Source organism: Sceloporus occidentalis, unplaced genomic scaffold, assembly GCF_023333645.1.
Source record: "Sceloporus occidentalis isolate IW3139 unplaced genomic scaffold, rSceOcc1.0.p SCAF_21, whole genome shotgun sequence".
Lineage (NCBI taxonomy): Eukaryota > Metazoa > Chordata > Lepidosauria > Squamata > Phrynosomatidae > Sceloporus > Sceloporus occidentalis.
In genome coordinates this window covers 7221475-7244734 of record NW_028317001.1, presented here as the reverse complement: position 1 = coordinate 7244734, position 23260 = coordinate 7221475, and the positions used below count along the sequence as shown (strand labels likewise).

At 45.0% G+C, this 23260-nt stretch overlaps 2 protein-coding genes across 2 annotated transcripts in view; one reads left to right on the top strand and one right to left on the bottom strand.

The window, feature by feature from the left end:
- LOC149301511 (uncharacterized) overlaps positions 1-23260 on the top strand; it is a 235000-nt gene that overhangs the window by 175320 nt on the left and 36420 nt on the right. The gene's annotated exons all lie outside the window — the stretch shown is intronic.
- On the bottom strand, positions 932-12165 carry LOC149301513 (uncharacterized). The gene is made up of 3 exons (XM_089484024.1): positions 12145-12165; positions 10234-10338; positions 932-2652 (listed from the first exon to the last, which is right to left on the bottom strand). Exons 2-3 carry the CDS (start codon positions 10289-10291, stop codon positions 1016-1018), a joined length of 1695 nt encoding a protein of 564 aa, XP_089340150.1. The 5' UTR covers positions 10292-10338; positions 12145-12165; the 3' UTR covers positions 932-1015.

Here is a 23260-nt window from a genome sequence, read left to right as displayed (position 1 = left end):
GGGGCGGCAGAGGCGGGACAGAAGAAGACCGCGGACCCCTTTCTTGCAATTTCCCCAGGGCAATCGCCGAAGTAAGCCGGGACTCACGGTTTTTCCGGGCCTGGGAAGAGAGGGATCTGCAGAGTGCGCAGGCCTTGGGGTCTTGGCTTGGGCCAAGGCAAAGCAGGCAGGTGGAGTGCGGGTCCTGAACGGGCATCTTGCCCTTGCAAATGTCGCACTTCTTGAAAGCTGCAGGCATTTCAAAGTCGCCAAGTCGATGGGAGATCCGAAAACGAGGTCAACAGTCCGAAGGTCCGAAGTTACCAGGGGCGGGAGACAAAGAATGGTCAAGATACAGTCCGAGGTCAAAAATGAAAGTGATTCCAAGCAAGCAAAGCAAGCGAAGGTTCCTCTGAAGCAGCTAGCGCGGCGGAAAAAAGGAACTGGGGAAAAGAGCGGGAAGGCAGGGGCCTTATAATGGGTGGGCGGAGTTACCGCCAAAAAGTTTCAATATGTTGCAGAGTAAACTCTGCCCAGTGATTCCAATAGGTTCCGAACAGCACTGCGCAGGCGCAGTGAAACCCATTTGTATGATTCGCAGAGACCACGAAGAAGAATTATATGGGTTCTCCCCTGTGTGGGTTCTTTCATGTGAACATAGATCTCCACTGTTACTGAAGCTCTTCCCACATTCCATGCATTTATAAGGTTTCTCCCGTGTGGGTTCTTTGATGTTTACGAAGATTTCCATGGTCACTGAAGCTCTTCTCACATTCCATGCATTTATATGGTTTCTCCCCTGTGTGGGTTCTTTGATGTGAACGTAGATGTCCACTCCAACTGAAGCTCTTCCCACATTCCATGCATTTATATGGTTTCTCCCGTGTGGGTTCTTTGATGTTTACGAAGATTTCTACGGTCACTGTAGCTCTTCCCATAATCCATGCATTTATACGGTTTCTCCAACGTGTGGGTTTTTTGATGTTTACATAGATGACCACTGCAACTGAAGTTCTTCCCACATTCATACAAATTTTTATGGTTTCTCCCTTGTGTGGGTTCTTTGATGTAGATGTAGATGTCCACTCTGACTGAAGCTCTTTCCACATTCCATGCATTTATATGGTTTCTCCCCTGTGTGGGCTCTTTGATGTGAATGCAAACTTCCTCTGTGACTGAAGCTCTTCCCACATTCCATACATTTATATGGTTTCTCCCCTGTGTGGGTTCTTTGATGTCGACGTAGATTTCCACTCTGACTGAAGCTCTTCCCACATTCCATGCATTGATATGGCTTTTCTCCTGTGTGGGTTCTTTGATGTGAATGCAAACTTCCACTGTCACTGAATCTCTTCCCACATTCCATGCAATTATAGGGTTTTTCTCCTGTGTGGCTTCTTTGATGTGAACGTAGATGTCCACTCTGACTGAAACTCTTTCCACATTCCATGCATTTATATGGTTTCTCCCCTGTGTGGGTCTTTTGATGTCCATGTAGATGTCCACTTCGATTAAAGCTCTTCCCACATTCCATGCATTTATATGGTTTCTCTCCTGTGTGGGTTCTTTGATGTAGATGTAGATGTCTACTCCGACTGAAGCTCTTCCCACATTCCATGCATTTATAGGGTTTCTCCCCTGTATGGGTTCTTTGATGTGAATGCAAACTTCCACTGTCACTGAAGCTCTTCCCACATTCCATACAATTATAGGGTTTTTCTCCTGTGTGGCTTCTTTGATGTGAACGTAGATGTCCACTCTGACTGAAGCTCTTTCCACATTCCATGCATTTATATGGTTTCTCCCCTGTGTGGGTCCTTTGATGTAAACGTAATTCTCCACTTTTAATAAAACTCTTCCCACATTCTACACATTTATATGGTTTCTCCCCGGTGTGAATTCTTTGATGTAGATGTAGATTTCCACTGTGACTGAAACTCTTTCCACATTCCATGCATTTATAGGGTTTCATCCCTGTGTGGGCTCTTTGATGTTGATGTAGATTTCCACTCTGACTGAAGCTCTTCCCACATTCCATGCATTTATAAGGTTTCTCCCCTGTGTGGGTCCTTTGATGTAGATGTAGATGTCCACTTCGGTTAAAGCTCTTCCCACATTCCATGCATTTATATGGTTTCTCTCCTGTATGGGATCTTTGATGTACACGTAGAATTCCACTCCAACTGAAGCTCTTCCCGCATTCCATGCATTTATAAGGTTTCTCCCCTGTGTGAGTTCTTTGATGTTTATGTAGACTTCCACTGTCACTGAAGCTCTTCCCACATTCCATGCATTTATATGGTTTCTCCCCTGTGTGGGTTTTTTGATGTGTATGTAGATTTCCATTCTGACTGAAGCTCTTCCCACATTCCATGCATTTGTATGGTCTCTCTCCCATGGGAACGCTGAAGTGTGTGTTTAATTGTGATTTGCATTTGCACATTCTCCCACAGGCAAGACATTCATCTTGGTCTGAGTATAAAGTCAGTTGTTCAGGAAATTCGGCACCCTGAGAGGCAGAGTTGTTCTTCTTCTCGTTTTGCCTTTGTTTCCCCCTTTTTATTTTCAGTTCCTTTTCATTTCCAAACTCCTCTTTTTCCATGAAAGGCTCCATAATTTCCATTGATGTCGCAGGTGGCTCCTCATAGTTCTCTCTCTGATGCTCATTACCTGCTTCAGGAAAAAGGAGAACTAATTAGGAGCCAAGCACAGAATCATTCTGAATTACTTTCTTTATTTTATAATCTCCCCATTCTTTTTTTTTAAATAATCTTTATTGAATAGTTACAGAATAAAAAAGGGGTTCAATTCTCTATACTTTATACATTCCATATTCCATTCTATTAACCCCCTCACCCCCCTTTCCTTTCTTCTATCTATTTTTGAGTGCTCCTTCTATTTTAGCTATGCGACCCACATTCCTCAAAAACTATGTGTCCCTTCACCTTTATCTCACCTTCCTCCATTCCTCTTTGGCTTACATACTAAGAATGTACACATTTCCGTATCTCTCCAGCTTACAACACAGAATCGGTATAGCCTTCCTCCTTCTCTATTCTTTTCTTATTTTGTCTTATTTCTAATTTTGTTACTCTTACCCATATTTGATTTTCCTCTTCCGATATTTCTTCTTTTAGTTTCATAGTCATTGTATCCATCTCTGTTACTTCTCAACATTTTTCCAAGCAATTTTCAATTTTAGGTACTTCCCTGTTTCTCCAATATTTAGCTATTGTAATTCTGGCGGCGGTTATTCAATATAAAAGTGGTTTTAACTTTTGTCTTAGAGTCTTATTTTCTACTATGTTTAATAAACACATTTCCGGTATAAGGGGGAAGTTCATTTGTATTATTGTCATGATTCTCTTATGTACTTCAATCCAGAATTTCTTTATCGTAGGACATGTCCACCACATATGAGAGACTTCCCACACTTTGATCGCACCCCCAGTGATTTCCTTTATCATTTTTGTATATCTTTGCCAATCTATTTCTATACCACCTATACATCATTTTAAAAAAGTTTTCTTTTATATATGAGCATAATGTGAATTTTAAATCTTGTCCCCAGGCTCTTTTCCATGCATCAAATTGTATACTTTTCCCTATATTTTGCGCCCACTTTATCATACAATGTTTTATTTGTTCTTGTTCTAGTTCCAGTTTTAGTATTAATTTATAAAATTTTGCTATTTTCTTCCTCCCTTTATCTAATAATATCAAATCCATTTCCGTCTTCTTTTGTATTAATCCGAATTGCTTTACATCTGCTTTATATCTTTCTGTTAATTGATAGTATAAATACCAATTTATATTATATCCTTCTCTAATCATTTCCTCTCTTGATTTCATTATTAATTTCCCTTCCGATATCTTTAAAAGATCTTTATACCTCAACCAATCTTTCCCTTCTATTCTGCCTTTCTTTAATATTGCTTCCTGTGGGGAGGTCCAATCTGGCAATGCTCTCTATATTTTTTCCTTATATTTCATCCATACTTTCCATAACGTTTTCCTCAGTATATGTTCTTTAAACTCTTTATTTAATTCTACCTTACCCCACCACATATATGCATGCCACCCATATCTTAAAATGAATCCCTCTAAATTTAATAATTGTTCATCTTTTAAATCAATCCAATTGATAATCCATTCCAGACAGCATGCATGAAAATATAATTTCAAATTCGGCATTCCTAATCCCCCTCTTTCTTTGTCATCCATTAATGTTGTCCACTTAATCCTTGCCTTCCTTCTGGCCCACACGAACCTCTTTAAATCCCTTTCCCTTGTTGTAAAGATTCCATCATTGTAAATTACTGGCAAATTTTGAAATAAGAATAAGATTTTGGGTAGGATGGACATCTTAATTAATGCTATTTTCCCTAATAATGATAGTTGCAATTTGTCCCATTGTTCCAAATTTTTCTTTATTTCCTGCCAACCCGTTTTATAATTGTTATCAAATAAATCACTATTTTTCTCAGTAATGTAGATTTCCAAATATTTCACTTTTTTTGTATCCTAATTCCTATTTTCCCCTGAAGTGTTTCTTGTTTCTTTTTTGTCATATTGCACGTAATTCTAGCCGATTTTTCTTTATTTGTTTTTAATCCCGCCTGATCTCCAAATTCATTTAATATTTTTAAAACTTTAGGTATATTTTCTATAGGGTCCTCTACCACCAGTACCACATCATCTGTGTACACCCTTACTTTTATCTCCCTACCTTTAATTTTCGTTCCTTGTATTGATTTTTCTTCTCTAATTTTATTAGAGTATCTCCAAACATGTTACGAATAGTAAAGGTGATAATGGGCATCCCTGTCTTGTTCCTTTATTTATTATACATTCTTTTGATCTAATTCCATTAACTATAATTCGGGCCGATTGTTCCTTATATAATTCTTCTATCCGTTTTGTGATGTTGTCTCCGAAATCTAGTTTTTTAAAATACTTTTAACATAAAATCCCAATCCAAATTATCAAAAGCTTTCTCTGCGTCTAGGAATAACAGTGCTACTTCTTTGCTTGGGTTTTTGTCATAATGTTAAATTAGATCAATTATGATTCTTGTATTTTGTTTAATTTGTCTACCTGGTAAAAAACCACATTGGGCTTCTTTTATCCAATCTTTTAAGATTATTTTAATTCTTTCTGCTAGAATGGTCGTAAATATTTTATAATCCGTGTTTAGTAGCGAAATAGGCCTATAATTTTATGGGCAATCCAATTCTTTTCCTTCTTTAGGTATTAAAGTTATATTCGCCTCTTTCCATGAGTTGGGAGTACCTTCTGTTAATATTTTATTAAACACTTTTTCAAGGGGTTCTAATAATTCACTTTCAAAGATTTTGTAGAAATATAATGTATATCCATCCAGACCAGGAGCTTTACCTTTCCTCCCTTTCCTGATTGCTTCTCTTATTTCATCCTTCATGATTGTTTGATTCAATTTCTCTTTGATTTCTTTTTCCATGTCGATTGTTTCTATTTTCCCTATATATTCTTCTAAATTTTCCTGTTTTCTTTTGCTCCCATCTTCTTTCTTATATAAATTTTGGTAGTATCTATGAAATATTTCCCTGATTTTGAATTGTTCCGTTATTACCTTTTGATTTTCTCTTAATGCCATGATTTGTCTTTCTTCTCTCATTTTTTAAACTTTATATGCAAAAAACTTCCCTGCCATATTCAAACTGTCTTTGTTTTGTAAATTTCATTTTTTTAACAATTTCATCTGTCATTTTTATATTGAGTTGATTGTTCAAAACTCTTATCTCTCTATCTATTTCATTATTCTTTGGGTCTTCTACTTTTTCTTTTTGCTTTCTTTGTATTTTTTCCGAAATTGTTTTTATCCCATTTTGTTCCTTTTTCTTCCCCCCCCCCCCCGCTTTTTTCTTTTATTTGCTCCCTAATTTCTTTTTCTGTCCTTTTTTCTTTTAATAACGATTCATCTAATCTCCATCTATAATCACTTTCTTTTCTCAATAACTCCAAATGGACTTGGTTATGATCCAAATTTTTATTTACTTTTATCTTTGTTTCTTTAATATTCCCTGCCAATCTCCCCATTCTGATTTACTTCTGTTTAGAATATGAGCCTCTTCATTCACGCAAATATTTTTTTAAATTATATTTTTATTGACATTCAGTCCAACATAAATAACCACATACCAACAGCCAACATCAGACATGTCCAACGAGACAGAAAACTTACATGTCCTTTTTTTTTGGTAAAATACACATAACAAAAAGGTTTGACTTCCTTCGACCTGGGATCACTTTTCCATCTCTCTTATGAATTTATTGCTTTACCTTAATATCTTTTACTGTTGGCCCTTCTTAGACATGGATTTTTATACATGGATTCAAGCATCCACGGCTTGAAAATACTCAAAATATGTATAATTTTCAAATGTCAAACCTTGATTTTCCATTTTTATAAGGGACACCATTTTGCTATGTCATTGTATTTAATGGGACTTTTGGCTCCCACCACCACCGCCACCGGGCCTTTCCCGCGAGGAGGGCAAGGCCCCCAGCACTGCCACCCGGCCTCCTCACCGCCACCTCTTGGCCTCTAACACCGGTGTCCGGTCCTTCTGTGGTGGCGGAGGTGGCAAGAAGGCTGGGTGACGGTGCTGGATGCCTTGAAGACCTCTGGCACTTCTGCTCGCCCTCCTCACGCCCTCGCCATGGGAAAGGCCCAGTGGCGGTGGTGTTGGGGGGCAAGAGGCATCTAACACCGCCATCCAGCCCTTCTGCGAGGGCGGCAAGGAGACTGAGGCTGGGCCTCCAGCACTACCACTGCTTTTCCCTCTGCGGCGGTGGTGAGGAGGGAGTGCAGAAGGGGCTTCAAGGCTTCCAGCACCAACACTCGGCCTTTCCCACGGCGAAAGGTAAGTAAGCAGGGAGGGAAGGGAGGAGAGGGACTTTTGTTTCCAATGGCGGTGTGTGTGCATGGGCACCATCATTGGGAACAATGGCCAGGTTTGCCATGCTCAAATCCGCATATCAGGAGGGCGCACTGTATTCTTCTGTTTCCTCCTCATCCAACGTGTTTTATTTTTATAAATTTTATTTAGAATAAAGTATAACAACATAAAAAGAAAAGAAGAGTTAGAAACCATATAGCAACCTAAAAGAAATAAAAAATAAAACAACAACAACAAAAAACAAACAAACAAACATATAACTCCGCTACATATTAGTTCTACACACCAACACTTTAACACAGAGACATCTATTTACATAAGATCATAGATATCATCGTTGTCCTTCTAGTTCTTCTTAGTTTTGGCACAGCATAAATTTGTTAGTTCCTTTCCATGATTTTCCCCATTCTTCTATAGTAATGGCCTTTTTGGTATCCTGTGCCAGTTCCCTTTCTCTGAGGTCAATCTGGCCCTGAGAGGGGCCAAATGGAGAAGGCCATGGGGCATAGAGGAAGGGGTCTTTGGGTCCGTCCCTCTCTCTCTCGGGTGTCAGTTCCCTTTCTCTAAGGCCAATCTGGGACTGAGAGGGGCCAGAGGGAGAAGGTCATGGGGCAGAGAGTAATGGGTCTTGGGGGGGCTCCCTCTTTCTTTCTCTCTCTATTGGGGGTCAGTTCCCTTTCTCTAAGGCCTGCCTGGGACTGAGATGGATAGAGGGATAAGGCCATAGGGCAGAGAGGAAGGGGTACTGGGGGTCCTCAGCTTTCTTTCTCTCTCTCTCTTAGGGGTCAGTTCCCTTTCTCTAAGGCCAAGCTGGGACTGAGAAGGGCTAGAGGGAGAAGGCCATGGGGCAGAGACGAAGGGGGCTTTGGTGGTCTCCTCTTTCTCTCTCTCTCTCTCTCTCTCGGGCGTCAGTTCCCTTTCTCTAAGGCCAACCTGTGACTGAGAGGGGCCAGAGGGTGAAAGCCATGTGGTAGAGAGAAAGGGGGCTTGGGGGTCCCCTCTTTCTCTCTCTCTCTGGGATCTGTTCCCTTTCTCTAAGGCCAACCTTGGACTGAAAGTGACAGATTGAGAAGGCCATGGAGCAGAGAGGAAGGGGTCTTGGGGGTCCCCTCTTTCTCTCTCTCTCTCTTGGGGGTCAGTTCCCTTTCTCTAAGGTCAACCTGGGACTGAGAGGGTCAGAGGGAGAAGGCCATGGGTCAGAGAGGAAGGGGTCTTGGGGGTCCCCTCTTTCTCTCTCTCTCTGTCTTGGGGGTCAGTTCCCTTTCTCTAAAGCCAACCTGGGCCTGAGAGGGGCCAGAGGGAGAAGGCCATGGGGCAGAGAGGAAGGGGTTTTTGGGGTCCCCCTCTGTTTCTCTCTCTTCGGGCTCAGTTACCTTTCTCTAAAGCCAACCTGGAACTGAGAGTGACAGAGGGATAAGGCCATGGGGCAGAGAGGAAGGGGTCCTGGGGGTCCCATCTTTCTTTCTCTCTCTCTTAGGGTTCAGTTCCCTTTCTCTAAGGCCAACCTGGGACTGATAGGGGACAGAGGGCGAAGACCATGGGGCAGGGAGGAAGGGGTCTTGGGGGGGCCCTCTTTCTTTCTCTCTCTCTGTCTTGGCTTCAGTTCCCTTTCTCTAAGGCCAACCTGGGACTCAGATGGTCAGAGGGAGAAGGCCATGGGTCCGAGAGGAAGGGGTCTTGGGGCCCCCCCTCTTTTTCTCTCTCTTGGGGCTCAGTTACCTTTCTCTAAGGCCAACCTGGGACTGAGAGGGCCAGAGGGAGAAGTCCATAGGGCAGAGAGGAAGGGATCTTGGGGGTCCCCTCTTTCTTTCTTTCTCTCTGTCTCTCTTTGGGGTCAGTTCCTTTTCTCTAAGGCCAACCTGTATCTGAGAGGGGCCAGAGGGGAAAGGCCATGAGGCAGAGAGGAAGGGGTCTTGGGCCCCCCCTCTTTCTCTCTCTCTCTTCGGGGTCAGTTCCCTTTCTGTAAGGCCAACCTGGGACTGAGAGGTACAGCTGGAGAAGGCCATGGGGCAGAGAGGAAGGGGTCTTTGGGGTCCCTCCCTCTCTCTCTCGGGTGTCAGTTCCCTTTCTCTAAGGCCAACCTGGGACTGAGAGGGGCCAGAGGGAGAAGGCCATGGGGCAGAGAGGAAGGGGTGTTGGGGTCCCCATCTTTCTTTCTCTCTCTCTTGGGGGCCAGTTACCTTTCTCTAAGGCCAACCTGGGACTGAGAGAGGCCAGAGGGAGAAGGCCATGGGGCAGAGAATCATAGAGGTGGAAGAGACCACAAGGGCCATCCAGTCCAAGCCCCTGCCATGCAGGAAATCTCTATCAAAGCATATCCAACAGATGGCCATCCAGCCTCTGTTTATAGACCTCTAAAGAAGGAGACTCCACCATAATTTCCGAGGAAGGAATGTATTCCACTGTCGGACAGCCCTTACTGTCAGGAAGTTCTTCCTAATGTTGAGGTGGAATCTCTTTTCCTGTATCCTGCATCCATTGCTCCATTGGGTCCTAGTCTCTGGAGCAGCAGAAAACAAGTTTGCTCCCTCCTCAACATGACATCCCTTCAAATATTTAAACAGGGCTTTCATATCACCTCTTAACCTTTTTACTCCATGCTAAACATCCCCAGCTCCCTAAGTCGTTCTTCATAGGGCTTCATGGTTTCCAGACCCTTCACCATTTTAGTCACCCTCCTTTGGACTCATGGCTCCAGTTTCTCCACATCCTTTTTGAATTGTGGTGCCCAGAACTGGAAACAATATTCCAGGTGGGACATGACCAAAGCAGAATATAGTGGCACTATTACTTCCCGTGATCTAGACACTGTATTTCTACTGATGCAACCTAAAATTGTATTGGCCTTGTTAGCTGCCGCATCACACTGTTGACTCATGTTCAACCTGTGGTCTACTTGGACTCCTTGATCCCTCTCACACGTATACGTTTATCGTTCAGCCAGCTGTCCCCCGTAATCCTATATCTGTGCATTTCATTTTTCTGTGCTAAGAGCAGTACCTTACATTTCTCCCTGTTGAATTTCATTTTGTTAGCTGTGGCCCAGCTTTCTAGTCTATTCAGGTCATTTTGAATTTTGATCCTGTCCTCTGGAGTATTAGCTACTCTTCCTAATTTGGTGTCATCCCCAAATTTGATGTGTATGCCCCCAATTCTGTCCTCCTTGACATTGATAAAGATGTTGAATAACACTGGGCCCAGGACAGAGCCCCACTGGACACCCCACTGGTCACTTTTCTCCAGGATGAAAAGGAGCCATTGCTGAGCACCCTTTGGGTCCCCCTCTTTCCTTCCCTCTTGGGTTCTCAGTTACCTTTCTCCGGGGACTGTGCTTCCTCCATCTTCCCTCGGAGCGCCTTCTCCTTTGCCATTCTCACATGTCCGAATGCGCAGCTCCTCTTCCTTTCTTTGGGGTTTCCTATGGGGAGGAAGAAAGGAAGGGGGCAGGTCAGGCTCTGCTTCCCCAAAAGTCTTTCCAGAGAGAGCAAGGGTTGCCCAGGGCCCAGATGGGACCCTCAAAGGGGGCTGAGAAAGGGCCCCCCTCCTTCCTGCTGGACCATGGGACCCAGTGGGACCCCCCTCTCTGAGCCCTCTTCTGACCCTGGATCTATTTGGGGGTGCAAGGGTTTCCCCTTCCCAAAGAACCCCCTTGACCCACTGGGAGCCAAGCAGCCTCTTCCCTGCCCCCCATGAACCAGGGGGAGCCAAAGCGGGTCCAGGGGCATCTGCCCATGGAAGAGGGGGCTCTCCTAGAGACTCTAGGAGGCTGCAGTTTTGGGGGGCCCTTAGGACTTTCCAGCCCAGTTCCCTGAACTCTGATGGTAGAGGTCTCTTTTGGGGAATCCTCAGTCCCTCCAAGAAGCTCCAGATCCTAGGATCCAGGAGGAAGGAGCACTAAGACATTCCCCTGTCTCTGCACCAAGCTCCAGGGATTCGGGGGGATGCAGTCCAAGAGGAAGGAGTCCTGAGTAGAAGAGCAATGCCTCCTCTTCAGGGATGAAGGCAACACCCAGAATCCCCCCTTTAGAGCCATTCTGACCAGGGGATTATGGGGGATGCAGTCCAAGAGGAAGGAGTCCTGAGTGGATGAGTAATGCATCCTCTTCAGGGTTGAAGGCAACACGCAGAGTCCCCTCTTTAGAGCCATTCTGACCAGGGGATTCTGGGGGATGGAGTCCGAGAGGAAGGAGTCCTGAGTGGAAGAGCAATGCCTTCTCTTCAGGGTTGAAGGCAACACCCAGAATTCCCTCTTTAGAGCCATTCTGACCAGGGGATTCTGGGGGATGGAGTCCGAGAGGAAGGAGTCCTGAGTGGATGAGCAATGCCTCCTCTTCAGGGATGAAGGCAACACCCAGCATCCCCTCTTTAGAGCCATTCTGACCAGGGGATTCTGGGGGATGCAGTCCAAGGGGAAGGGGTCCTGAGTGGAAGAGCAATGCCTCCTCTTTAGTGATGAAGGCAACACCCAGAATCCCCTCTTTAGAGCCATTCTGACCAGGCGATTCTGGGGGGATGCAGTCTGAGAGGAAGGAGTCCTGAGTGGATGAGCAATTCCTCCTCTTTAGTGATGAAGGCAACACCCAGAATCCCCTCTTTAGAGCCATTCTGACCAGGCGATTCTGGGGGATGCCGTCCGAGAGGAAGGAGTCCTGAGTGGATGAGCAATACTTCCTCTTCAGGGATGAAGGCAACATCCAGAATCCCCTCTTTAGAGCCATTCTGACCAGGGGATTCTGGGGGATGCAGTCCGAGAGGAGGCCTCTTCCTTCCTTTGGGACCTTCATAGTCTGCTGTCCATATTCAGCACCCTTTGAATGTCGGAGGTCTTTTTCTGGGAAAGGTCGCCTATCCCATCATCCCCCAAAGGCCCAGAAGAGGGAGGCGGGAGGCAGGGCCCACTCATTCTCCCTTAATGGCCCACTCAGATCCTGGCCCCCTCCCTCCCTCCCTCTCCCCAGATCCCACTTTCCAAGGCAAGGTCCCTCTGGTTCTGGTTCTGGAGGCCCAGCTGCTCCTCCTTCCAAAGGCTGCCTTTGTCTGCAAACCAGGAAAGGAGAAGGGAAGCCCAGGGCGAAAGGGAGGCGGCAGCTTTATCGTGATCATTGCTATTACCCTCCATACTCAGGCCCCATCCTTCTCCCAAATGTCGGAGGTGTTTTTCTGGGAGGGTTCGCCTATCCCATCATCCCCAAAGGCCCAGAAGAAGAGGGAAGGGCCCACTCACCTTCGTCCTGCTTCTCCTCCTCCTTGGAGCACCGGATGCAGAGCCCCTCCCATCCGCCGCCAAGGAGGAGAAAAGGGGCGGAGCCAGAGCCCAAGGAGGCCCCACTTCCGCCCGGCCCTAAAATGGCGGCCAACCCTAGAGAGGAGCCTTGGAGGAAAGGCAAAAGCCCCGCCCAGAAAATGGGCTCCAAAAAGATACAGATGAGAGAGAGAGGGAGAGATATGAATGGGAAAGATCTGGATCTACATTTATGTCTGTAAAATTATACGCGCCCAAACTCTGCCCCTGTACTTTATACACTTTTACAAACACACACACTTATATATATTTATATACACACACATATATATGTATACACACACATATATTCACACACATACACACACACACATATAAATGACAAAAGTGTATAGAAGCAGACAGAGAGGCCCAGTGTCGAGGGGTTTTCCTGGCTTAGAGAGCAGGGAGAACTCACCTTTGGCCACTGCAGTGTTTCCCAGAATCCCCTCCTCCATGATCCTGGCATGGCTGCTGCAGGGGATTCTGGGAAAAGCTTCAGTAGCCCAAGAAAACCCAAAGTTTTCAAAGCCCTCAAGCGACAAGCTTCTTATTTATTATTATTTTTAAACAGTTACAGATTTAAAATCTTATAATGAATAATACACTGTTTGGATTTCATAGGATCCTAGAATTGGAAGAGGCCCCAAGAAGGGCCCTGATCCAGTCCAAGCCCCTTCTATCTTCTGCCATGCAGGAACTCTCCATCAAAACAGCCCCATTGACAGATGAACATCCAGCCTCCGCTTAAAGACAGCCTCCAAAGAAGGAGACTCCATTACACTCCAAGGCAATGTCTTCCAGTGCCAAACAGCCCTTACTCTCAGGAAGTTTCTCCTAGAGTTTCAGAGTGACTCTCTTTTCCTGGAGCTTGCCATTCATTGATTGACACATGAGCAGGACCTTGACATTTGCACCCAGATCTCTGGGAGGATTCTCTGCTCATCATCATGTTGGGGGTCACCTTCACTCTCCGCTTCTTGTGGCCAGACTTCTCTGAGGCCATCGCGGTCCACGTGGGGGGCTCTGTTGCCACTGGCCTGAACCCAGGGTTCCAGAGCCACCAGGAGCCCGCATTTTGTCACAGGTTTTAGTGGACAATTATGGTAACCCTCCTGGAGCCTCAGCCCATGAGACTGACAAGACGAAAGGCCACCTGGAAAGGCCACTTGGGAAGTCAGTCCTCTGCGGATGGAGGAGGGCAGACTGCCAAATGGAAGACCCTCCCTTCAGCTTCTACGAGGCAGTTGTTAGCCACAATACAAAGGCAGGAGCGGGAATGGTCAGTGTGCCCAGAAGACCCATGGACCACCTTGGACAGCTTCAGGGGAAGGAAGAGGAAGGAAACTGGTCTTGGCCCTTGGCCTCCCAGAGGATTCTATGTATTCCTGCATGGCAGAAGAAGGGGAAGGACTGGATGGCCCTTGGGTTTCCCTTCCATCTCAAGGACTCCATGTATTCCTGCATGGCAGAAGAAGAGGATGGAATGGATGGCCCTTGGGATTCCCTTCCATCTCTAGGACTCTATGTATTCCTGCATGGAAGAAGAAGGGGATGGACTGGATGGCCCTTGGGGATCCCTTCCATCTCTAGGATCCTATGTATTCCAGCATGGCAGAAGAAGGGGCTGAACTGGATGGCCCTTGGGGATCCCTTCCATCTCTAGGACTCTATGTATTCCTGCATGGCAGAAGAAGGCGATGGACTGGACTCATTACATCCAGGTAGGCAACCTCTTTTTCGGTTCCGAGTAGCACTGAAAAAGTCTCTTGGACCGACTGGAAACAGCAGTTCTGTCCAAGTAAAAAGCCAGCGCCCTCCTGACATCAAGAGAGTGAAGGCTTCGCTCCGTGACCAAAGTCGGGTTGGAAACCAAAGTAGGCAACACAATTTCCTGGCACATGTGGAAGGCAGACACAACCTTGGGCAAGAAAGTGATGTCTGTCCGTAGGACTACCTTGTCCTTGTGAAACCTCAGGAAGGGCTAGTCCCTCCGTAAGGCACAGAGTTCGCCTGCACCACGGGCAGAGGTGATGGCCACAAGGAAAGCAGTCTTCCAAGTCAACAGTCTCAATTCCGTTGTGGCCATTGGTTCAAAAGGCTTGGACTGAAGGGCGGACAGCACCGCCTCCAAGCTCCTCTTACGTAACGAGAGCCAAGGTAATAGTAAATGGTTTGGACATGACCTTTACACTTGCTGCTTGTAGCTGAGTAGATGAACGAATGGCTTTGCTCCATCTACTTTTTTCGTCGCGCAACAGCAGGGAAGTTGTTGCAATACCTCGCACCGCTGAGAGACGCTAATCGTTACACGGCGCACACATCATCGAAACAGTGTGTCGCAATTGTGCAAAGACTAAGTACATGCTAAGCCTTGATAGCAAGCTGTAGGTTGTTTTCCCTCATACATTCTGTTCTACCTGGAGTAGGGATTTCACAGTCACTCCCTGATTGTAGATAAGATAGATATGGTCATAGATATGATCTATATACATCCAGTTCTTAGCTCCACATGGGTGAAGTAAACCCTTTCACTCCCCACAGCAGGCCTACGGGCAGCAAAGCTATGGGACCTATGGGCAACCCACCGACGTCAACTACACCCAGGCGCAGACCACTGCTACTTATGGGCAGACCGCCTACACAGGCTCTTATGGGCAGCCTCCAGCCGGTGAGTGCACATTTACAACAACAACTTACTATACACTATAGTCCAACCCTCCTTCTCCCATGCAGGAATACATAGGATCCCAGAGTCAGAAGGGACTGCTAAGGGTCCTATAGTCCAACTCCATTTTGCCATGCAGGAATACAGAGAATCAAAGCCGCTCCTTGTGACAGAAGGGCCCACCCAGCCTCCATTTAGAAACCCCCACAATTTCCTGCGCAACCAGTTTGACTGGACAAAAGAAACATGGGGCCATGAGGGCGAAGTCCACTGTTAGTTATGGCAGCGTGCCTTCAGGTCTTTTCAAAATGACGGCGACCCTGTCGCAAGGATTTTTTCTTGGTTTTGCCATTGCCTTCCTCCAAGAAGAAGGTCACAATATTCTAGATGAGGAATATCCAGAGCAGAATAGAGTGGCCCTATTACCTTCCTCGATCTGGACACTATACTGCTGTTGATGCAGCCTAGAATCACATTGGCCTTTTTCGCTGCAGCATCGCACTGTTGGCTCATGCTCAAAGTAAGTCTTCCGGCAAAAGATGTTGCTGCTGCTTCTGGAAAGTATTTATCTTACCTTCCCTTTTGCGTCTCTCATTACAGGTTGTGCTGAATTATTTAAAGGCCTGCGCGAGGCGAAAGAAAAAGAGGTATAGAAGTGCCATTAATTATTTAGTGTTTATTTTAGCTGGGAGGAGAACGGTGTTTCCATCTGCGAATGCGTGAGTAGGCAAATACATCTTTATTTATTTTACTATTTGTGGGTTTATTCCCTCGTTTTTATCCAAGTGGAAGGGAGAAATTAAAACAATTCCCTTATTCTCTGTATTCCTGCATGGCAGAAAGGAAGGTTCATATCCACATCTCAGATTACTTTTTAACGTATATTCCACGCCATCACATTAGCGCAGGGATTGCGCCGGGGCTTTAATCTGGAGGCAGCCATTTTGTTTTAGCCTATTATCCGAAAGAAATCCTATTAGAGGAAAACTAATCGGTGTTCCTTACGTTCTCTCTTTGGCGGAAGGGGATTTTGGGTTTTCTGAGTCAACAAAGGGACGCGAGAAAGGAAATATCGTACCTATATTTAAATAATGTCAATTATTATAGGGAATCCTGGGATTTGTGGTTTTTGGCTGGTGCCTCAACGAACTACACTCATCCCTCCTTACTTGTGGGTTTGATATTTGCGGATTTGATTAATATGTCCTCTCTAGGAATACCAAGGTCCTCTGGTGCAACTCTATGGTCAGCTTTAACTAAAAGTGGCACTGAAAGACCTAGAGATTCCTAGAGAGGACCCTCTACTAGGCCTTTGTAGCTCCTCCAGGGCAACTCTGTGGTCATCTTTAACTAAAAGTCACACTGAAAGACCTAGAGAGGACACTCTGCTAGGCCTTTGTAGCTCCTCCATTGCAACTCTATGGTCAACCTTTACTAAAAGTGGCACTGAGAGACCCAGAGATTCCTAGAGAGGACACTCTACTAGGCCTTTGTAGCTCCTCCATTGCAACTCTGTGGTCAATTTGAACTAAAAGTCCCACTGAAAGACCTAGAGATTATTCCTAGAGAGGACACTCTACTAGGCCTTTGTGGCTCCTCTAGTACAACTCTATGGTCAGCTTTAACTAAAAGTCGCACTGAAAGACCCAGAGATTACTAGAGAGGAAGGACACTCTGCTAGGACTTTGTAGCTCCTCCAGGGCAACTCTGTGGTCAGTTTGAACTAAAAGTCCCACTGAAAGACCTAGAGATTATTCCTAGAGAGGACACTCTACTAGGCCTTTGTGGCTCCTCTAGTACAACTCTATGGTCAGCTTTAACTAAAAGTCGCACTGAAAGACCCAGAGATTACTAGAGAGGAAGGACACTCTGCTAGGACTTTGTAGCTCTTCCAGGGCAACTCTACGGTCAACCTTAACTAAAGGTCACACTGAAAGACCTAGAGATTCCTAGACAGGACGGAATAGAATCACAGAACTGTTACTTCTTCACAGATATTTAGTCACTGTTTGGAACTGTGACTGGCTTGAATGCCAAACTGTGATTTTCAGTGACTGTGATTCATTCTGTTCTTGAGCTCCAAACTGTGATTTCACAGAACTGCTGCTTTTTCACAGATCACTGCTGGAACTCTGACTGACTGTTATAGCTATATAAATAATCAGTGTGTTAAAATGTATAAAACCCAGAAATTTAGGAGTCCTATTTGGAGGTTTTTTTCTCCAAAAAGTGACAGTATTGCAGAATGCAATTTATGTAAAAACAAGCTATTTTTCAAGACATCTAATTCCAACCTAAAGAAACATATGAAGAGCAAACATCCAACTGTTTGTATTGATGTTACCTTTTCAAAAACTATTTTGAATTCTTCTGATATTGTGGTAAGAAAAGTTGATTTATACATTGGCTTACTACTAAGGGCATAGCCAGGGAGGTCCAATGGGTCCGAACCCCTCAAAATATGTCAATTATTTTTATGTTATTTAAATAACATAAATACATATTTTAATATTACACAAATTAATTAAGAAATAAAAATACAGTAGTGGCCAGGTCACAGGAACCACTGAAATAACAGAAAATCAATGATTCAATCCTTTGTAGGTCAAAGGTGCTTCCACCTACCAGTCACAAGAGTAACTACTGCAAACAATTCTGTGATTCTGGATCAGTAGCAGCAGTATCACTGTAGTCTACAGATCACAGAAATCACAGAAAATCACAGTTTTGAATCACAGATATTTTAAAATCACAGTAACAGTTTTCACTGATATCTGTAAATCACATTTATTCTATTCTCTGCGTGACTCTACTAGGCCTTTGTAGCTCCTCCAGAGCAACTCTATGGTCAACTTTAACTAAAAGTCACACTGAAAGACCCAGAGATTCCTAGAGAGGACACTCCGCTAGGCATTTGTAGCTCCTCCAGCACAACTCTATGGTCAGCTTTAACTAAAAATGACCCTTTTGAGCCATTGACTTTAGGAAAGGAAAGAATGAAGGAGGGGAGGAAAAGGAGGAGAAGATGAGGAGGAGGAAAAGAGAGAGGATGCTCTCCCTGCTGCAAGGAGGCTTCTCCATCTCTTCCTTCTCCATCTCTTCCTCCCCTTTCTCTTTCTCTCCCTCCTTTTTCTCTTCCTCCGTCCCTTTCTCCCTTGCCTCTTGACAAAAACGGGTAGCTGAGGGTACAGTGACGACTGAAGAGTCTCTTCGTCCAGGTATTGCCGTACCTGGAGTTTTCTCTGCTCCGTGGTGGCAAAAACGGACAGAGAAACGCCTCAGTGGAGGTGGTTTTCAGGAGCCCCTGAAAACGCTTCCTTCAGGCTGCCGCTCCCAACCCGGAAGAGATCCTTTGTTGTTTGATAGCCGTTGATAATGTGTTATTAGACATCCCTCTGCTTGGCTATTCCACTGACTGGGCAACAAGGGGCATGGGTTCCCCAAGATTCACACCCAAAATTATAGGTCTTACCTGATTGGAACGAACAGAGGGAACCAACCCTTATGAAGGATGTCTCCGCCTTCAACGCTGAAAACAAACATCTCACAAGGTAAGCCAATGTTCGTTTTTGGCCTGGGAGGGAGGGAATTAGTCTGGCCCAGCTCCATCAGGACTAGCCTGGAGAAAGAGGCTCCTCCCTCCATAACTGTCCTCTTTCAGCCTGGGAGGGAGAGAATTAGTCTGGCCCAGCTCCATCAGGGCTAGGCTGAAGAAAGAGGCTCCTCCCTCCATAACTGTCATATTTTGCCCTGGGAGGGAGAGAATTAGTCTGGCCCAGCTCCATCAGGGCTAGGCTGAAGAAAGTGGCTCCTCCCTCCATAACTGTCCTCTTTCAGCCTGGGAGGGAGAGAATTAGTCTGGCCCAGCTCCATCAGGGCTAGGCTGAAGAAAGAGGCTCCTCCCTCCATAACTGTCATCTTTTGCCCTGGGAGGAAGGGAATTAGTCTGGCCCAGCTCCATCAGGGCTAGCCTGAAGAAGAGCCCTCCCTCCGGTCCATCTGCCTTGGTCCAGGCCTCAGAGGGAGAGAAGAATACTGGACCTGATCCCCTCCTCACCATTCCCTTCTCCTTTTGTGTCGTGTCTTTTAGATTGTAAGCCTGAGGGCAGGGAACCATCTATTATCCCCTCTGTTGTAAGCCGCCCGGATTCCCAGTGATTGGGCGGCATATAAATAAATCATATTATTATTATTCAATTATTCAGGCAAGGAGCATCAGCCTTTCGTCACAATGGGTCAGTCTCAGTTCTTCTGGAATAGAGTTTCAGCCTGAAGTCACAATGGGCCACTCTCAATCCTTCAGGGAAATAACCTCAGCCTGAGATCACAATGCAACAGTCTCAACGCATCAGGTAAGGATCATTAATTATCATAGAGGGAACAAGGCAAAGAGTGCAAGGACCCAACAGGCAGCAAGTAAAGTGGATGGACATGGTCTGCGATGTCTCTACAGTGATGCACAGAGCATGGGAAATAAGCAAGATGAATTTGAACTCCTGGTATAACAAAGCAAATATGATATAATAGTCATCACTGAAACCTGGTGGGATGAGTTTCATGATTGGAATGTGGAAATAGAGGGGTATAACCTTATTAAGAGAAATAGGCCAAACAGGAAAGGAGGAGGAATAGCACTATATGTCAGAGATATTTACATCAGTGAAGAGATCCAGGATGTCAATCCTGGAAGCCAGGTGGAGAGCATCTGGATAAGAATCAAAGGGGAGGGAAACAACAAGGGTGTTACGGTGGGAGTCTACTACAGACCCCCAAGTCAGACTGAGGAATTGGATGATGTCTTTCTAGAACAGATGACCACACACTCAGAACGGAGAGATGTAGTAGTGATGGGCGACTTCATCTATCCTGATATTTGCTGGATCAAACTCAGCCAAATCCTCAAGGCCTAGTAAATTCCTCACTTGCCTCAAAGACAATTTCATGGTCCAAAAGGTGGAAGAGGCAACAAGGGGGTCAGCTATTTTGGATCTGATCCTAACCAACAAGGATGACTTGGTTAATGGGGTGGAATTGGTGGGATCATTAGGTAAAAGGGACCATGTTCTCCTGGAGTTTGTTATACAATGGAAAGGAGAAGCCAGGCAGAGTCAGACACACATTCTGGACTTTAAGAGAGCGGATTTCAGTAAACTTAGGGAAGTATTGAGGGTGATCCTATGGTCAGAAATACTAAAAGAGAAGGGAGTTCAGGACGGATGGAAGTTTCTCAAAAGGGAGATACTGAAGGCACAATTTCAAACAGTTCCATTGAGAAAGAAAAATGGGAGAAGTCTCAAGAAACCAGGATGGATGACTAAGGAACTTTCAACGGAGCTGAGTTTGAAACGGAACATGTATAAGAAATGGAAAAAGGGGGAAATCACGAAAAAGGAATTCAAAGAAATAGCAGGCATGTGTAGGGGTAAAGTCAGAACAGCTAAAGCACAGAATGAACTCAGGCTTGCTAGAGAGGTTAAGAACAATAAAAGGGGCTTTTTTGGATATGTCCGCAGCAAGAGGAAGAAGAAGGAAACGGTAGGGCCACTGCGTGGAGAAGATGGCAAAATGCTAACAGGGGACAGAGAAAAGGCAGAATTACTCAACACCTTCTTTGCCTCAGTCTTCTCAGAAAAAGGCAAAGGGTACTCAACCTGAGGATAAAGGAGCAGAGGACAGAATAGGGGAATTTCAGTACAGAATAAGTAAAGAGATAGTAGAGGAACACCTTGTTAATCTAAATGAATTTAAGTCTCCAGGACCAGAAGAACTCCATCCAAGGGTATTAAAAGAACTGGCAAATGTAATATCGGAGCCATTGGCAATAATCTTTGAGAACTCCTTGAGAACAGGAGAAATCCCAGCAGACTGAAGGAGGGCAAACGTTGTCCCCATCTTCAAAAAGGGGGAAAAAGAGGATCCCAAGAATTATCGTCCAGTCAGTCTGACATCAATACCAGGAAAGATTCTGGAGCAGATCATTAAACGGAGAGTCTGTGAACATCTAGAAAACAATTCCATAATCACAAAAAGTCAACACGGGTTTCAGAGGAAGAAGTCATGCCAGACAAATCTGATCTCTTTTTTGATTTAGTCGGTGAGCTGCTTTTTCTACCAGCTTCGTAGGTGAAGGGAATGCTGTGGATATAGTGTATCTTGATTTCAGTAAGGCTTTTGACAGGGCTCCCCATGACATTCTTGCAAACAAGCTAGTGAAATGTGGGCTAGACAACATAACTGTTACATGGATTTGTAATTGGTTGACCGGCCGAACCGAAAGGGTTTTCAACAATTGCTCTTTTCATCCTGGAGAGAAGTGACCAGGAGTCCGTCCTGGGCCCAATGCTAATCTACATCTTTATCAACGGCTTGGATGACAGAATCAGGGGCATACTCATCAAATTTGCAGATGACACCAAATTAGGAGGAATAGCTAATACTCCAGAGGACAAGATCAACATTCAAAATGACCTGAATAGACTAGAAAGCTGGGTCAAACCTAACAAAATGAAATTCAATATGGAGAAATGTAAGGTACTGCACTTAGGACGGAAAAATAAAATGCACAGATATAGGATGGGCGACACCTGACTTAAGGAGACAACATGTGAAAGGGATCTAGGAGTCCAAGTAGACCACAAGTTGAATGTGAGTCAACAATGCGATGCGGCAGCTAACAAGTCAAATGCAATTTTAGCCTGCATCAATAGAAGTATAGTGTCTAGATCAAGGGAAGTAATAGTGCCACTCTATTCTGCTCTGGTCAGGCCCCACCTGGAATACTGTGTCCAGTTCTGGGCACCACAATTCAAAAAGGATGTTGAGAAACTGGAGCACGTCCAAAGGAGGGTGACTAAAATGGTGGAGGATTTGGAAATCACAATGGGACAGTCTCAATGCTTCAGGCAAGGAGCATCAGCCTGAAGTCAAAATGGGCCAGTCTCAATGCTTCAGGCAAGGAGCATCAGCCTGAAGTCAAAATGGGCCAGTCTCAATCTCTCAGGCAATGAGAATCAGCCTCAGGTTACAATGCGCCAATCTCAATCCTTTAGGTAAGCAGCATCAGCCTCAGGTTGCAATGGTCACGTCTCAAACTTTCAGGTAAGCAGCATTAGCCTAAATTCACAATGGTCCCATCTCATTGCTGCAGGCAAGGAGCATCAGTCTTAGGTCGCAATGGGCCAGTCTCATTCAGGTAAACAGCACCAGCTTGAAGTCACAATATGTCATGAATCCATTTATTCATTCATTTATTCATTTAGGGATACATGCCATAAGGGTTATAGGTTTAGGTTTAGATTAGAGTTGAAATAGATGAGATTTATGGTGGGTTAAAATAATAAGTTTTAATATGTGCTTTAATAGAAGATACTAGAAAGAGGTAGAGAGATCATGGCTAAAGAATCTGTCATCTTAAAATAATCTGTCATGTTAAGATAACTGTCATCCTTTGGCCTGGGAGGGAGAGAATAGGCTGGCCCAGCTCCATCAGGGCTAGCCTGAAGATAGAGGCTCCTCCCTCCATAATAATAATATAATAATAATAATGATTTATTTATAGCCCGCCCAATCACAAGGAATCCAGGCGGGTTACAACAGTAAAAATAAAGATAATAAAATAAAATACAATAAATAAATAAAATACAATAAAATTACAGAGAGCGAAGTGAGTACATTCACAGTTAGGCCTGATGGAAGTTGGGCCTCTCTTTTTCACTCCCTCCCAGGTCTGATGGTGATGTCATGGAGGGAGGGCTCTTCTTCTTGAGGCAAGGATTTTGTTTTAATTAATTTTAATGTAATTCTTCTCATTAAATTTAAGAGAAGAATTGGTGGACAGAGTGACATAAGTCACAGTAAATGGGGAGTAGAACTAGGTAGGGAAGGCCTGCTGGAAGAGATCCGTCTTAAGAGCCTTCTTAAAGGCTGTAAGAGTAGAAATGTCACGGATCTCCTTCGGCAGGTCATTCCATAGCTTCGGAGCTGCGATGGAAAAAGCCCTCTGGGTGACTGAAGTTAGCCTAGATTTTATTGGCTGAAGTAGATTCTTCCCCGAGGACCTTTGGTCCATGAAGACAATCTTTCCTTGAGCAGGATACCTATCCATATGATGGACCACATCGAATGTATTTACCTCAGCTTAAAGACTAGGGAAAGACTGGTGATTCTCTTGGCCTACTTCCGCCCCGTTCCTTAACAGACTCCCTAGCCAAGCTGACACAACTGGTCTATGAGCTGCTGCTGGAGTCGCCTAGGCTTTTGGTCCTGGCCGACCACAACATCCCTCTCAAAGCCCCTTCTCAGCATGTGCAGGGATTGCCAGGGCCCAGATGCTGCTGCTTATTCCACTAAGGCCTTTGTGGGAAAGGAAGGTATGCGCCGGGGGTTCAGTGG